The 17,982-nt window shown below is 43.6% G+C and overlaps 1 protein-coding gene across 3 annotated transcripts in view; it reads right to left on the bottom strand.

The window, feature by feature from the left end:
- Window positions 1-17,982, bottom strand: part of PARD3B (par-3 family cell polarity regulator beta) — a 1,547,452-nt gene that overhangs the window by 784,714 nt on the left and 744,756 nt on the right. For all 3 annotated transcript variants that reach the window (XM_044302617.1, XM_044302618.1, XM_044302619.1), the window contains exons 17-18: window positions 5,323-5,526; window positions 236-470 (exon numbers count right to left, since the gene is read on the bottom strand). In XM_044302617.1, the coding sequence (XP_044158552.1) occupies window positions 236-470; window positions 5,323-5,526 (439 nt within the window). The remainder of the gene's footprint in view (window positions 1-235; window positions 471-5,322; window positions 5,527-17,982) is intronic.

Here is a 17,982-nt window from a genome sequence, read left to right as displayed (position 1 = left end):
ATTGCTTCAGCTCCTACTCACTACAAACTGGCACCACACCCAGCCTGGTAGGGGAAGTGAACTCAGGTTTTCACAGAGCGCTATATAACCATGAGCTCCATCCTAGAGAAAGAAGCATAGAGGAATGGACAGATAGGTGGTCTTAATTAGCTGTTCATAATTATCTCTTAAAACACTATGAAGTATTCACCTTCTGTAATGTTATGAATTGAAATTGGGTTCATGGCAATTTTACCTGAGCATTGCTCCAAAACCTTTTTTCTTGGCTTTTTTCTCCTGCTCTTCACTTTCCTCTTTCTTTTTCTTATCTTTCACTTTCAATTTGCCCTTTTCCTTTTCTTTTTTCTTATCCTTCTTTTTTTTGTCTTTCTTTGCTTTGTCGGCATCATCCAGCTCCTGATTTCCTAGTGGGACTGGTTCACCACTAGGATTTTCTAGATCAGAGTGGGAACTCACATCAGAAAGGCCATCTGCAGATAAAAGTAGAAAATCAATAAGGTGGAGCATGTTCAAGACTGTTCAATGAGATCAGCAACAATTTAAGCAAGGCGTTCATAATGGGAGAAGAGCATATCTCTACAGATAGTCAATGGCTAAACACACATGCTACATGTCATCTAGGGTGACAAATAGCCCTAATAAGCCAGTACATGATCTTATCACAAAAAGGTTAAAAGCTAAATCTCATATTCATGAATATGATATGAACTATAATTCCACAAATGAGTCGAATACAATCAAAACAGCAGAGAAAACCTAAAATATTCCAGATGGCGACCCTTTCCACAAGTAACATATATTACATTTGAAACTAAAATTCTGGTACAGAAGTTGATATATTAATACATACATCTGTGTGATTTATAAATGTTCCATAAAAGATCAACAAGTCTCTTCTCCATTAGGATTTCACTATGGAATGACCATTGCTAAACTAACAACTAGCAAAGATGTGTTATGCAGTAAAATAAGCAAAATATAACATGAAATATTGTACATGAATAGAATTAGAAAGTGGGGTGGTTAAAAAAGTCCAGGAATCATAACTACTATTGGAGAACATGTCTCCATTTTTATTGCACTTTATATTATTTCAGACATATCTTTAACCCCTTCCTGATGTACCGAATTTTCACTTTCCTGATGGAACCTATTTTTGCAAATCTGACATGTCATTTTATGTGGTAACAGCTTATTCAAGCTATTTCATGTTAGTGGTAAATTTGAGTCAATATAAAACACATTGAGTCAAATTTACCACTAAAAAATACATTTATGGAAAAATTGCTATTTTTAAAATATGAATTTATCTGCTTTTAACATTCTCTATATTTCGACTTCATGCTGGCATCATTTTGTAAATGTCATTTTTAGGATATTAGAAGGCTTAGAATTTTTTAAAGTAATTTTGAAATGGTCAGTTTGGCTGCAAAGTGAATGCCGTAGGAACAAAACCCATAAAACAGTGGATAAATTGCGCTTTTTTTCTCAAACCCCACCCCAGGTGCAATTTTTTTCCCTGCTTTCCATTACATTGTATGCCATATTAAAGTACAACTTTTCCCGCCAAAAGTAAGCCCTCATACATCTATATGAATGGAAAAAATAAAAAAAAGTTATGGCTCAAGAAAGATAGGGAAGTAATAAGAAAATGCAAAAACGCAAAAACCTCCGGTATCCTAAGGGTTAAAGGGGCTATCTAACCCATATTATTCCCCCAAATTTCACCAGGCACCACATAGAGATAATAATTATGCCGAGTGATGGTGCAGCCAATAGCAGGCGTCGTCGGAAATGAGCCTTCATAGCATCGTCCGCGATGCTAGAGAGGCTCGTTCCCATCGTGGACGGCTATTGACTGCCCCCGATGTCGCTGGATGTTTTCATCTGCGTGATGGGAGGGAGGAAGTGGCAGATGTGCGGGCATCAGGAGCAACGCGGGTGCCAGGGAATGAGGTAAGTAAGGTGCACAGGCATTTTGGGGGGCATTAACTCCTTGCTGCTGCTGATGAGTGTCCATATAGCCAAAAATCATATCCCCACCCCCCAGGTGACTGATGTGCTAGGGGGAAGGGGCCTGTAGGCTCATAGAGGACTCAGGAGTACAGTGTGCTTTGGGGGAGTAGGAGAAAAGCACACTGTCCTTCTGAGTCCTCTATGAGCCTAAAGGGCCCCCCCCCCCCCAAAAAAAAAAAAAAACTTGTGGCTCGCGACGGGCCCCATTCACTTTAATGGCAGGCGAAAAAGAAAAATCTTCCGGTCATATTTGCAGCCACCAAATACATTTGAGAAGTGCCCAAATTGTCCCACAACATGGACAGTGACATACCAGAGGGGGATCGATGACAAAAATTCCCACAAAAATATGTATTTTAATCAGGGGCCATTTTTATGCATCTTAAAGGGAAAATCTCAAAAATGTGCCATGCTGGAGAAGAAGGAGAAGAGACAGGACGTGGAGCGCCAGGAGTGTGGCTTTGTGGGTTCTGACGGTGTTGCTCCCACTGGGCTCGGTGATGAGAGGCCAGGTGCCTTCTTAAGGCGGTCGTCCCTAGGAGAGTGTTGGGCTAACCATGACTTATAAGTTAACAGTATAGGCTGCAGATGGCAACACTATTATCAGCAGCTGACACGTTAAAAAAAGCCCACACTGCGGAGACAGGTACAGGTGGTCCTGAGATGTTACCATACATGGTGGATGGCTCGCTCCAGATAAAGTCTACTTTTTGCATCCTGTGCACTGCGAGTTCTGCCTGCTTCTCCTCCTTCTACTACCTATCTGCTGCTCCGTCTCTCCCTCTAAACTCCCCTCCTCTTCCTCTCTTGTGGTCACCCACGTGACATCCATCCACACGTCCTTATCGTCACCTTTACCAACACTGGCATTAGAGATCTTGAAGTAGGCAGCAAGAGCGGGGACCACCCTCCTTGGGCTGATCTGGGTACTCTCGTCAGACCGCTGGGTAGCGGCCATTGTTACCTCCTCTTCCTCATCCGATGCCAAGAATGGCTGCGCATCGGTAAGGTCTGGAAATTGATGGGAAAATAATTCCTCTGACTCGAGTGGAGGGGCTATGGTGGTGGTGTCTTTTGGGGTTCACACAGCAGAGAGTTAGGAGGGTGTAGACACAGAGGATGAGGAGGGTGCAGAAGTGGAAGGCTGAGTGAGCCACTCAAGCAACTCTGGTGCATCCTTTGACGTAATTGCACGCACCTTCTCCAACTTCCCACTTAGGCTCCAGCCTGGTGCACCTGTCTGACCCATACAACCCACGAGAAATTGCCTGTCTCTTCCTCTGCTTGTCATTTTCAAAATGACCTTGTGACAAAGTCCCTATAGAAGAGGGACTTTGTATTTAAGGAAGCAGGTATATAGAACCCCTTAATGAGTATTTGTTGGAAGCAGGTATATTAAACTCCATAATCAGTTTATGTTGGGACAACAACAGGTATATCACACCAGTTGCAATTAGTTGTTCCAATAGCATTTGTCCCTCTGTATAGCTGCAATATCTCAGCAGAACCGTACACAAATTCTGCACAATACAAATGCACTATATATAAATTATATTATAGGTATATCACACCCCTGCCTCAATCAGTTTTTTTGGGGGCAACTGGTATACCACACCAGTTGAAATTAGTTGTTCCAATAGCGTTTTTCCCTCTGTATAGCTGCGGTATCTCAGCAGAATCGCACACAAATGCGGCACATACACTATATATAAATTATATTATTGGTATATCACACCCTTGCCTCAATCATTTTTTTTTTTTTTTTTTTGGGGGGGGGGGGGGGGGGCAACAGGTATATCACACCAGTTGCAATTAGTTGTTCCAACAGCGTTTGTCCCTCTGTATAGCTGTGGTATCGCAGCAGAACCGCACACAAATGCTGCACAATACTAATGCACTATAATATACTTTCTATGTTAGAAAGTATATTATAAGTATATCACACCCCTCAGTATGTCACACCTATCGATAGCACATCTATAGCAGTCCTTAAAATTGCTTTTGTGGCTCTATGAGCTAGCGTTTGGTGTCTCTAAGAGTCTGTCCCTGCTCCACATAGCAACCTCTCCCTACACTGGCAAAAGACTGAATGTAAAACAGCGGCCAGATCGGGTTTATTTATAAGATAGGGGGTGTGTCCATGTGCTAAAAACGTCTCAATTGGCTATTGTGTCCCACCTGATATGGATGGGTCAAAGTTCAGCACAATGTAAAAGAATATGGCGCCGGCGGACATCGCCATATGTTCGCCTGTTAGGCAAACCCCGAACGAGCAAAGTTCGCCGCAAAATGTCCGTCGGGCGAACCGCAAGGCCATCTCTACTCACTGGCTGTTGCTGATGACTTGAGAGGGGAGCGCACGTCGGGTGCGCGCCTCTCTGTGTGTGCTTGATCCTGCTGCCTGCCAGCCATACACTGGCCAATCAGCAGCAGCAGAAAATGCTGAATGGCCAGTATAAAATGCAGCAATGCAGAGAAGAGGTTAGACCGGGGGTGGTCGTGCCAACACCGGGGGGTATAGTTGTGGCACTGCTGGGAGAACACAAGGGGCCTGCCTCAATACGCCATGATATGAATAAACCGTCTTGTGCAAAGTAGACGTAGGGGCGGGCCTTCTATGTGCTCCGGGCCCCGCTGTACTGCGAGAGGTGGGACCCGCAGCTATCAGACAATGGGGGCATATCCTAGCGATAAGCCCCCATTGTCTGGGATGCGAAAACTGAGATGAGAAAACCACAACAAAGTTTTCATTTAATATTGTGGTTGTGAAAATGAAATCTGCAGTGTGATTAGCTTCATGATCAACAAAGACACTATTTCTTTTAGGCAGTTTCATTATGGCGCCAAGACAATTTTAGATAAGGATTTCTCTAACTGGCATATGCACAACTAAAAATTATCTGTTTTAATTGAGTTGCCAAGGATTAGAAAAATGTGGCTGCTTTTATTCTGAAAGAGCACCACACCTGTCCATGGGTTGTGTCTGGTATTGCAGCTCAGCTCCATTAAAGTGAAGGGTGATGAGGTGCAACTCCACACACAACCTCTGGACAGGTGTGGCACGGTTCCTGGAAGTAAGCAGCCATGTTTATCTAATCCTAATCAAGCATCTAATATGAACCACTGTCTGGTGCCATCGTACTACTATGATGTTCCATTTATTATCCCTATCTCAGGGGTATATAATGATAACTGAGATGAGCAAAACATTACAAAAATGAAAAAAATAAAAATCACAACTTCATAATATACAGTACATTGGCATGTCTTAATATGTACAGTGCTTGAACAGGCAGCCACACTTACCATCATCACTTTCTGGCCCATCATAGGATTTATCAATTGCAGCCCGAAAGCTTTCATTACACCCTCTGCCACGGACCATATTTGGTCTTGGTCTATAGAAGGGAAGCTCATTCTTCTTAACTTCTGCCACAGCAGTCTGCAGACTTTCAAGTGAACTTGACTTTTTCAGACCTAACCGTGGACCAAGATCTTTTCCAGGAGAAACTGTAAACAGAAATATGTATTGTTTAACATTAGCAGAACAATATTAAAAATGAGAAAATAAAACAATAATTTTCAAATAATAAAATATTTATTAAAATATACTGAGGAATACTGACCATTCGGGATATACAATCTTACAAAATCCTCATTAAAAATAATAAAACTTCTTTTTATTTATACGATGGCTTTGGCAAGATTATGTGGCAGAACTGTTTATAAATTTTTCTTCCTTCTCCTATATAGACCCCATATCAGATAGCTTTTTATACTTTATGCTTCACTGTTCTCTGCTGCTCAAAATGCTGCCACACACAGGGTACTAATGCCAACTAGTGTCAGATGTTGTGCGTGCTGAAGAGCATTGAGACCCAGTGCAGAAGAGGACCGGGGGTGAGAACTGGTGAGTTAAGTGTCATTCACATGTCAGTGTTCTATGGACGTGTGCGGTACGTGGTCTCCACAGACAGCACACGTTCCCATTCATCTTAATGTGTGTATTTACACATCAGTGTTTTAGCATGGTCCGTGGGTCCTTTTTTTTAAGCACAGATGCACGCTCTATTTTGTCCGTGTTCACGGATACATCACGCCCATTATAGTCTATGGGTCCATGAAAACCACAGATTCAATACGGATGCCATCCGTGTTTCATGGATCATTAGGAAGAGATGCTTTTAAAATACATTTTCAGCTGTTCAGTGTCAGTGAAATATGGATGACACACAGGCAGCAAAAAAAGTACACACGGACCCAACATGGATCCATCAAGGACATCTTCAAGGAGGCATTACTGACCACTACAGACGTGTGATTGAGGCTTAAAAGGGAACCTGTCACCATAGAAATGTGAAATAATCTGCGGGCACCATGTTATAGAGCAGGATGAGCTGAGCAGGCTGATATACAGTCACGTTCATAAATATAGGGACATCGACACAATTCTAACATTTTTGGCACTAAACACCACTGCAATGGATTTGAAATGAAACAAACAAGATGTGCTTTAACTGCAGACTGTCAGCTTTAATTTGAGGGTATTTACATCCAAATCAGGTGAACGGTGTAGGAATTACAACAGTTTGCATATGTGCCTCCCACTTGTTAAGGGACCAAAAGTAATGAGACATAATATTAATAATCACAAATCAAACTTTCACTTTTTAATACTTGGTTGCAAATCCTTTGCAGTCAATTACAGCCTGAAGTCTGGAACACATAGACATCACCAGACGCTGGGTTTCATCCCTGGTGATGCTCTGCCAGGCCTCTACTGCAACTGTCTTCAGTTCCTGCTTGTTCTTGGGGAATTTTCCCTTCAGTTTTGTCTTCAGCAAGTGAAATGCATGATCAATCGGACTCAGGTCAGGTGATTGACTTGGCCATTGCATAACATTCCACTTTTTTCCCTTAAAAAACTATTTGGTTGCTTTTGCAGTATGCTTTGGGTCATTGTCCATCTGCACTGTGAAGCGCCATCCAATGAGTTCTGAAGCATTTGGCTGAATATGAGCAGATAATATTGTCCGAAACACTTCAGAATTCATCCTGCTGCTTTTGTCAGCAGTCACATCATCGATAAATACAAGAGAACCAGTTCCATTGGCAGCCATACATGGCCACACCATCACACTGCCACCACCATGCTTCACTGATAGGGTGGTATGCTTAGGATCATAAGCAGTTCCTTTCCTTCTCCATACTCTTCTCTTCCCATCACTCTGGTACAAGTTGATATTGGTCTCATCTGTCCATAGGATGTTGTTCCAGAACTGTGAAGGCTTTTTTAGATGTTGTTTGGCAAACTCTAATCTGGCCTTCCTGTTTTTGAGGCTCACCAATGGTTTACATCTTGTGGTGAACTCTCTGTATTCACTCTGGTGAAGTATTCTCTTGATTGTTGACTTTGACAAAGATACACCTACCTCTTGGAGAGTGTTCTTGATCTGGCCAACTGTTGTGAAGGGTGTTTCTTCACCAGGGAAAGAACCCCTTGGTCATCCACCACAGTTGTTTTCTGTGGTCTTCCAGGTCTTTTCCAGCTGTTTTGGCCACACCTATTTTTGGCATCTCTCTGATGGGTTTGTTTTGTTTTTTCAGCCTAATGATGGCTTGCTTCACTGATCGTGACAGCTCTTTGGATCTCATCTTGAGAGTTGACAGCAACAGATTCCAAATGCAAATAGCACACTTGAAATAAACTCTGGACCTTTTATCTGCTCATTGTAATTGGGATAATGAGAGAATAACACACACCTGGCCATGGAACAGCTGACAAGCCAAATGTCCTATCACTTTTGGTCCCTTAACAAGTGGGAGGCACATATGCAAACTGTTGTAATTCCTACACCGTTCACCTGATTTAGATGTAAATACCCTCAAATTAAAGCTGACAGTCTGCAGTTAAAGCACATATTGTTTATTTAATTTCAAATCCATTGCAGTGGTGTATAGAGAGAAAAATGTTGGAATTGTGTCGATGGCTCAATATTTATGGACCTAACTGTACACAGTAGTGTTGTGGGAAGTTGTATTTCATTCATTTAAAATCCTGCTCATTCTGGGCTTTGAAGTCAAAGCGGTGGCCCTATCACAGTGATGGCGAACCTATGGCACGGGTGCCAGAGGTGGCACTCAGAGCTCTCTCTGTGGGCACCCACACCCTGGAAAAAGTCTATGGTGTACCAATATGCCTTAGACTTCTCCTGTCAGTCATCGGCGCAGGGCGCACTATGAACGGCACAGGCAGCACATGGAATGTAGGCAGGCTATTGTAGATAAATGATAAAGTACATGGAATATATTCTATATTGGACTGTAGTATTCAAGGTAAATTGCTGTGTTGGCACTTTGCGATAAATAAGTGGGTTTATGTTGCAGTTTGGGCACTCGGTCTGTAAAAGGTTCGCCATCACTGCCCTATCAGTTATTGATAGCTTTCCATCTATGATTCTACATAAAGAGATAGCTGTCAATCACTGATAGGACCAGAATGAGCATGGATATAAAGTCTTTTCCGATAAAGCTAGCTATCTATCAATCTGCTCAGCTCCTCTTGCTCTATAAAATGTGGCCTTCAGCTCAGACACCACGTTCAACGAGACAGGTTCCCTTTAAGCCAACAAACATGTCTCCACCACCATACATAACCTAAGTGTAGGCAAAAGTAAATGATTAAAATGATGCATAGAGATATGTAAATGAGAGGAAGGTTGAAGACCACTGGTTTAGGGGGTACAAGAAGAAAGAAGGAGCAGAGAATGCTATGGTTCATGAACGTTTGCTTTCTACTTGCATCTTTAGTGCATTAATCCACTGAACACAAGCTCAAGCAATGTCTTAAAAAAATATTCCAGAGTAAAATTAAAAGTAAGAACCTTCGAGTTTATTGTTGCTTCAGGGAAAGTGACTTTTTGTTATTTGAAGTCTAAAATTATACCAATGTCTAGCTTGAGCGGTTGATTATTTTATAGTGAAAGCAATAAATAGCCCCTAAAATTAGTCATTAGCAAAAAAACAAGTTAGCTACATTTTCCCCAAATGCATTCAAAGCTCATCAAAGAAAGCAGAAAGGAGATGTGGTTGCTAGGTCACACTTTGCTCCTTTGTTCACTAATTACTATTTGAAGACCTGCTATTATTCTGAAATTAGCAAGCGCAGGAATGGATTTAGAAACTTGATTTGCACAGGACAGGAAGATTTTACTAAATTAGACAGTTCCTAACACATAACCTGCATTCATACCTGAATACAGTGAAAAGTCAGCAGCTCAGCCGTAGACCACAATTTGACATTACTGCCAAATTTCTAAAGAAAGTTATCACGGTTGCAAAGTTCTCTTCATTTGTTGTTATAGTTTTATAGATTTAATGATGTTGTTTACGTCTTATTCTTAAATCTTGTTCTGGCAAACATAAATGAAACTAATACAATGGTCCCTCAAGTTACAATATTAATTGGTTCCAGGACGACCATTGTATGTTGAAACCATTGTAACTTGTGTAATCAGCTCCAAAGCCCCAAAATGTCATCCAAAATGAGAGAAAATGAAGTTTTAAGAAAAATTAGCATATAACTAAGACAGATAAAATAAGTCCTTACATATAACAGTCAGGAATAGCTGCTAACTAGCAACTAATACAGCTATTTACCAGAGAAGTGGCCTTGATTGGTTGGATCTGAGTCTGAGGCATTGTATGTTGAGTCTAGTTTCAATTTACGATGGGTAAGAAAAGACCAATGTATGTTGAAAATATTGTATCCTGAGGCCATTGTATCTTGATGGACCACTGTATATCACCTGGTTGTCCCCAAGACAGGTGACACATCACTGTATCACTACACATACTTTTACTAGCTGCTTATTTTCATTAGAGTCCTATTGGTGGCTTTAGAGGGCTTGTCCACGAATTTGATTTTGATGGCCTATACTCAGGATAGGACATAAATATCAGATCAGTGAGAGTCCAGTGACAATCAGCTGTTTTGTTGTAGCTCCGGTGTCTGAAATCAGTGACGGCCCTACACAGCTCTGTCCATGTGTTTGAATAAAGTCAATAAGAGCAGTGCTGCAGTTACCAGCTCCATCCACTAAACAATGGATGCAGCTGTATAATTCTGGAACTGGAGCTACAACATGGGGGATGGGGTGCATGATCCTTGCCGATCTGATATTAATGGCCTATCCTATCAACATTTTTGATAACCAATTTAAGATGTCATATTATAGTAACTCTAACTCTACAGTAAAGCTAACTCCAAGAATTATTTCCCTTATCGAACACCAATCAGCAATTTATATATGGTCATTCACATGCAATCTCATTATTGTCAGCAGTGCATTGGTGGATATGTTTTCCAGCTGATTGGTGCCACGGGACAGTGATCAGGAACAGTCGTACATATCAGCATTCGTTCTCCTGATAACTGGCCCATGTAAAAGATGCTTAGAAGCAGTAGTCAGTATAGTCTACCAAAGACACAAATCTACCTAATTACTGATGAATAGTGACGGCCGAACATCGGCTAGGACGATTCGCAAACACAAATGCGTGTTCGCGATCAAATGTTCTCGAACCTCGCGTTCGCAACGGGCCCCATTCATTTTAATGGCAGGCAAACATGAAAAACTTTTAGGTCATATTTTCAGCCAGCAGACACTTACTAGAAGTACACAAATAGTTCCACAACATGGACAGTGATATAACAAAGGGGCCTTAGCCAAGGATCATTGGCCAAAATTCCCATAAAAAATGTGTATTTTAATCAGGGGCCATTTTTATGCGTCTTAAAGGGAAATTCTCAAAAATGTGCCCTGCTGTAGCCTAGAAAAATGTTATTTCCTATCGGTTTGATGCATACAAATGTGCAGCACTCAACGTTTTTATATCCTGCAGAGTCCATAAAAAATATGCATATGTTAACATAAATTATTTTTCTACCATGGAACTGTAAGGTGAATGGATGCCACTGTACGGCATCAGTCTGGGGCATCTGTTAATGCATACATATTTGGTATGCATTAAATGGATGGCAAAAATAGGATGTGTACCCAGCCCTAGTGTCAGACTAAGCCCCAGTACACATCGGAGCAGCGTGGCGGATAGAGGAGGCTGCCATGTACTGACAGAGCTCTACCTGATCCTGGTGGTCAGGGAAGAGGACTGTGCTTCCCAAGGATCATTTTCTACTGGGAAATACAGGGCACAGTATAATACACTAGCATCTATATAATATAAAGATATTCGCCAAAAAATAATACAATTAGATTGTCATTATATAGAAATGCGTCTATGTTATTTCTGACACAGATTGTTGCACAAAGGTCCTTAGCACTGCAATCTGTATATCTTTCCTGCTCTTGCCAGATCTAAGAAAGGATGGCGTTGACAGGGAAATGGATACAGTTATGGCCATCCAGTTATTGGATACCACCGCCATACCGTGACCGGATAAAAGGGTATAAGAGGGCACAGTACAGGGAATGAATAGGGGCACTGCACAGGGTGTGGTAAGAGGGCACAATGCAGGGTATAAGGGGGAACAGTATGGGGTGAGGGGCACTGTGACATTAGAATGCGGTTCATACGCCACCATAATGAGAGGCAGAGGAGTGAACAAGTGTGATTATGTGGCTAGAGATAAAGAAAATTTGCATTTGCATCCGTTACAGGCCTAAAAAAATTGGCATTCACCTGACAGCAAAGAACTTAGAATTATGTGGCTGGAGGTACATTAGACAGTCACAGGATAAAAATAAAACTGTCGGCCAGTACAGGCCCCAAAAATTAGGCAATAGGCATTCACTTGACAGCAAAGAACTTTGGATTCTGTGGCTGGAGGTACATTAGGCGGTCACAGGATAAATACAGACGTGGACAAAATTGTTGGTACCCTTTGGTCAATGAAAGAAAAAGTCACAATGGTCACAGAAATAACTTTAATCTGACAAAAGTAATAATAAATTAAAATTCTATAAATGTTAACCAATGAAAGTCAGACATTGTTTTTCAACCATGCTTCAACAGAATTATGTAAAAAAATAAACTCATGAAACAGGCATGGACAAAAATGATGGTACCCCTAACTTAATATTTTGTTGCGCAACCTTTTGAGGCAATCACTGCAATCAAACGCTTCCTGTAACTGTCAATGAGACATCTGCACCTCTCAGCAGGTATTTTGGCCCACTCCTCATGAGCAAACTGCTCCAGTTGTGTCCGGTTTGAAGGGTGCCTTTTCCAGACTGCATGTTTCAGCTCCTTCCAAAGATGCTCAATAGGATTGAGGTCAGGGCTCATAGAAGGCCACTTTAGAATAGTCCAATTTTTTCCTCTTAGCCATTCTTGGGTGTTTGTAGCGGTGTGTTTTGGGTCATTGTCCTGTTGCAAGACCCATGACCTGCGACTGAGACCAAGCTTTCTGACACTGGCTAGTACATTTCTCTCTAGAATTCCTTGATAGTCTTGAGATTTCATTGTACCCTGCACAGATTCAAGACACCCTGTGCCAGACGCAGCAAAGCAGCCCCAGAACATAACAGAGCCTCCTCCATGTTTCACAGTAGGGACAGTGTTCTTTTCTTGATATGCTTCATTTTTTCGTCTGTGAACATACAGCTGATGTGCCTTGGCAAAAACTTCGATTTTTGTCTCATCTGTCCACAGGACATTCTCCCAGAAGCTTTGTGGCTTGTCAACATGTAGTTTGGCATATTCCAGTCTTGCTTTTTTATGATTCGTTTTCAACAATGGTGTCCTCCTTGGTCGTCTCCCATGTAGTCCACTTTGGCTCAAACAACGACGGATGGTGCGATCTGACACTGATGTTCCTTGAGCATGAAGTTCACCTTGAATCTCTTTAGAAGTCTTTCTAGGCTCTTTTGTTACCATTCGGATTATCCGTCTCTTAGATTTGTCATCAATTTTCCTCCTGCGGCCACGTCCAGGGAGGTTGGCTACAGTCCCATGGATCTTAAACTTATGAATAATATGTGCAACTGTACTCACAGGAACATCTAGTTGCTTGGAGATGGTCTTATAGCCTTTACCTTTAACATGCTTGTCTATAATTTTCTTTCTGATCTCTTGAGACAGCTCTTTCCTTTGCTTCCTCTGGTCCATGTCGAGTGTGGTACACACCATATCACCAAACAACACAGTGATTACCTGGAGCCATATATATAGGCCCAATGGCTGATTACAAGGTTGTAGACACCTGTGATGCTAATTAGTGGACACACCTTGAATTAACATGTCCCTTTGGTCACATTATGTTCTGTGTTTTCTAGGGGTACCATCATTTTTGTCCATGCCTGTTTCATGAGTTTATTTTTTTACATAATTCTGTTGAAGCATGGTTGAAAAACAATGTCTGACTTTCATTGGTTAACATTTATAGAATTTTAATTTATTATTACTTTTGTCAGATTAAAGTTATTTCTGTGACCATTGTGACTTTTTCTTTCATTGACCAAAGGGTACCAACAATTTTGTCCACGTCTGTATGTAACTGTCGGCCATTACAGGCCCCAAAAATTAGGCATTCAACTGACAGAAAAGGCCTTTTATGACGCTGTACATACATAAGGCAAGAACAATTTTTTTTTTCTGGGTGGAGGCGGATATGTGTGGGGTGGAATGAGGAAAATCAATTACACGTGGTCATCACAGGTGTTGAATTCCGCCGAGATCCATGCCTCATTCAGTTTTAAAAATATGAGGTAGTACACACTGTCGTGAGCTAGGCGAGTGTGCTCATCGGTCATGATCTCCCCTGCTGCGCTGAACGTCCTTTCGCACAGGACACTCAATAAGGGGCAAATTGTGCCAGCTCTGGCCACAGGTCAAGCCTGCACACCAAGTAGTCAAGGGGTTCCTTGCTTCTCAAAGCGTCCACATCGGCCGTTAACCCGATGAAGTCGAACAACTGTCGGTCTAGGCATTCCCTGAGGCTGGATCCAGAGGGCGGCTGTTGATGGGTTGGCTGCAAGAATGATCTATAATCTGAAGTGACCAACACACCTTCAAACCGCCCACTTTTTGCAGACGCGGTAGGATTGGTACCTGCACCTGTTTCGCTGTGGGTGGAAATTCCTTTCCCAGTGCCCACAACAGCAGAATGCAGTATTTCTCACAGCAAGGCCTGGAAATGCTGCATTCTGACAGCCCTCTGTGATGCTGGTATTTTTATGTATGTACCGGGGGCCTAAGTACCTTCCCACCCAGGAAGGTTCATTGATCTTTATGCTTTTATACGTGGGTCCCTCTTCAAATGAAGGCCCCCATTTGCAGTAATTGGAAGCGGTGGAGCGTCCTGGCTCCTGCTCATCGCCCAGGAGAATGTCATCCTCGGTCTCCTCCCCACAGCTATGGAAAACACCAGGGATCCCCAAAAAGTTTAAAGCTTGCTAATTTTGCTCCTCCTCCTACCCCCAGCTAACATCCTCCTCTTATTCTTCTTCAGACTCCTGCTGACTTGTCTCTGTCACGGCCATGGTCATGGTCGTGACTCCTGATCCGCATGCGGTTGCCTGCGGTTTTAGTTTGGTTGTTCAACCACAGGTGAGGGCCGCTTGGGTGCTGCCTCACTTGTGGTTGCCGCGGGCAACAAGTGTTGTATTGTCGCAGTATAGCAGCCTGAGCTGGTGCTAGGCAGCTTGCTGCAATGGCATGCGGTTACACCTAGCAACCTCTCTGTTAGGTGTGTGTTTGTGTTATGCACTTTGTATGTCTGGTGTGCACTTGGTCTTATGTTAGGTGTGCACTGTGACACTTCCCTTCACTGTGGCTGCCCGTGGCAACGTTTGGTATGATGTACATGTGGTGGCAGTCTCTTGGCCTTCTGGCTGATTCCCAGGACATGGTTGCCACCCATGTCGTTGCCAGCGGTAACAGCCGCAGTGTGATGTGCATTTGGACACTTCCCCTTTAAGTGGATTCACTCCCTGTAAGTGTTGGAAGGGTTAATTCCCTCTCCTTGTGTGTCTGTGTGGGTGTGGCCACTTTTGGCTATAAAGCCTCTTTGGAGTTCAGTAGCTGAGGGGTTCTTCAGCCATGCTTTGCTGGAGACACCCTCCTGGTAATTCCACCTGCCAGTGGGGGCCACCCTTGTGGTCATAAAATTATTGTTATATATTTTTATATACGATGTTCTGTGTATGTGTTTGTGTGTCATGCCTATTCTTTGCAGTGTATGGATGTCCTGGTTACCTGTGTGATATGTGTTGTGTGCTGTGTCCCTTAGTGTTTTGTGGACATCAGTTGTCATGCACGGGTTCCAGTCAGCGTGGCTGTGGCAGGTAGGCTTGGATCTGCTTTAGTACACCTGCCATATCTGTATGCTGCATTTGTTCCCCATTCCTTGCAGCTTGGCCATTGAGACTCCTGTTTCTCCTCGTCCAGAAGGAACAGGTCGTCTTACCCTCACTCCTAGTTCAGGGACCGGTCGGAGGGTGAGTAGGGATCCGAGGTTCCTGGGCATGGGCCCTCCTACCTTCAAGGTCGGCCCATGCAGCTAGGAGTTAGGGACGGTTTAGGGATGTGTTAGGAGGTGACCTGCTCCCTATTCTGTCATCCTGGCCGAGCAGCCTTAACATCTCTGGGCATCGCACGGCTGAGGGTTTTCCCCATCCTCAGCCGTGACAGTCTCAGATGGAGTAGCCCCCCACCCCCCCACCCCCGGGCATTCATTCAGCATTGCAACTTCCTCGTCTTTTTGCTCCTCGACGGCAATGACACAATGCAATACATGCTGCAGAAAAAAGGCGTAAGGTGCGACTTACCAGTTTGTTGATCGCGCATGAGCAGCCACTGGCAGAGTAAAAAAAAAAAGTTCAGGACGTGTGCCATGCACGGCACGTGTGTCATTTTGCCTAGTTTCAGCGCACTCAGCAGATTGGCACCGTTGTCGCACACCACTTTACCAATTGTCAAATTGAGTGGGGTTAACCACTAATCAGCCTGTGACCGCTGAGCTGAAAGGAGTCCAGGACCGATGTGGCTCTTGGCTTCCAGGCACAACAGCTGCAGCACAGCATGACAACGTCTCACCTGGCACGTCAAATAGGTTCTGGGGAGCTTGGGGGGTGCAGAAGAAGAGGCGGTGGTAGTGTAAAAGGAGGAGTCAGCCAAGGAGGAGACGGAGGATGGAGTAGGAGGAGAAGAAGAAGAGGCAGGCCTGCATGCAATCCGTGGCGGTAACACCAAATCCACACGGGTGCCACGGGTTACATGCTTGATGGCCGCCAGAAGGTTCACTCAGTGGGCAGTAAAATTGATGTACCTTCCCTGCCCGTGTTTGCTAGACCACGTGTCTGTGGTCAGAAGTATCTTGGCACCGACACTGTGTTCCAGATATATATTAACTTGCTGCTAAACGTGGCCATATAGTTCAGGGATGCCCTTCTGGGAGAAATATTTCCTTCCAGGGATATTGCATTGCGGTGTTCCAATGTCCACAAATTTTCTAAAGGCCTCAGAGTCCACCAGTTTATATGGCAGTAGTTGGAGGGCCAGCAGTTCCGACACGCCAGCGGTCAGCCGTTGGCCAAGAGGATTATCCGCTGTCATAATTTTTTTTTACGTTCAAACATTTGGGCCACAGAAGCCTGGCTTGTACTAGATGAACGTGACAACGGCACAGTGGAAGGTAGCTGGAGGACAAATGGGAGGAAAGAGGAGAAAGAGCAGAGGCAGGACGTGGAGCGCCGGCAATAGTGGGTTCTGACGGCGTTGCTCCCACTGGGCTTGGTGATGGGAGGCCAGGTGCCTTCTTAAGGCGGTTGTCCCTAGGTGACTGTTGGGCTTACCGTGACTTATGCATTGACAACACCATTATCAGCAGTTGACACATTAAAAAATTGCAGTCTGCTTTTTGCCTCCTGTGCACTGCGAGTTCTGCCTGCTTCTCCTCCCTATCTGCTGCTACGTCTCTCCCTCTGAACTCCTCTTCCTCTCTTGTAGGCACCCATGTGACGTCTATCCACACGTTATCACCGTCACCTTCACCCACCACTGACATTAGAGATCTCGGAGTAGGCAGCAACAGCGGGGACCACCCTCCTTAGGCTGATCTGCGTACTGTTGTCAAACCGCTGGATGGCGGCCGTTGCTACCACCTCTTCCTCATCCGATGCCAAAAATGGCTGTGCATCAATAAAGTCTGGGAATGGATGGGAAAATAATTCCTCTGACTAAAGTAAATAGGCTATGGTGGCGGTGGAAGTTTTTTTGGGGGTGCACACAGCAGAGAGTGAGGATGGTGCAGATACAGAGGATGAAGAGGGTGCAGAAGCGGAAGCCCTTTGAAGTTATCACACACGCCTTCTCCAACGTCTCACTCAGGCTCCGGCCTGGTGCACCTGCCCGATCCCTACCATCCTTATGGAATGGTATGCCTCTTCCTCTGCCTGTCATTTTCTAAATAACACTCTGCCTAAGTCCGTAGAGAAGAGCAGTATTTGTGGAAGAAGGTATATTGGAGTTCTCAATCAGTATTTGGTGGAAAAAGGTATATAGCAATAGCAACCCTCAATCAGAATTTTGTGGAAGAAGGTATATGGCACCCCTCAATCAGTATTTGGCGGAAACAGGTATATGGCACCCCTCAATCAGTATTTTGTGGAAGCACATGTATCGCAGGCCTCAATCAGTATTTGGTGGAAAAAGGTATATAGCAATAGCAAACCTCAATCAGTATTTTGTGGAAGAAGATATATAGCAACCCTCAATCAATATTTGGCGGAAACAGGTATATGGCACCCTTCCAATCAGTATTTTGTGGAAGCAGGTGTATCGCAGCCCTCAATCAGTAGTTGGTGGAAGAAGGTATATAGCAATAGCACACCTCAATCTGTATTTTGTGGAAACAGGTATATAGCACCCCTCAATCAGAATTTTGTGGAAGGTGTTATATCGTAAACCACATGCAGTTTTTTGGGGGGCAACAGGTATATCACA

This window comes from Bufo gargarizans, chromosome 8 (assembly GCF_014858855.1).
Source record: "Bufo gargarizans isolate SCDJY-AF-19 chromosome 8, ASM1485885v1, whole genome shotgun sequence".
NCBI lineage: Eukaryota > Metazoa > Chordata > Amphibia > Anura > Bufonidae > Bufo > Bufo gargarizans.
The sequence above is the reverse complement of the archived record's forward strand: the minus strand, read 5'-3'. Positions and strand labels throughout refer to the sequence as shown.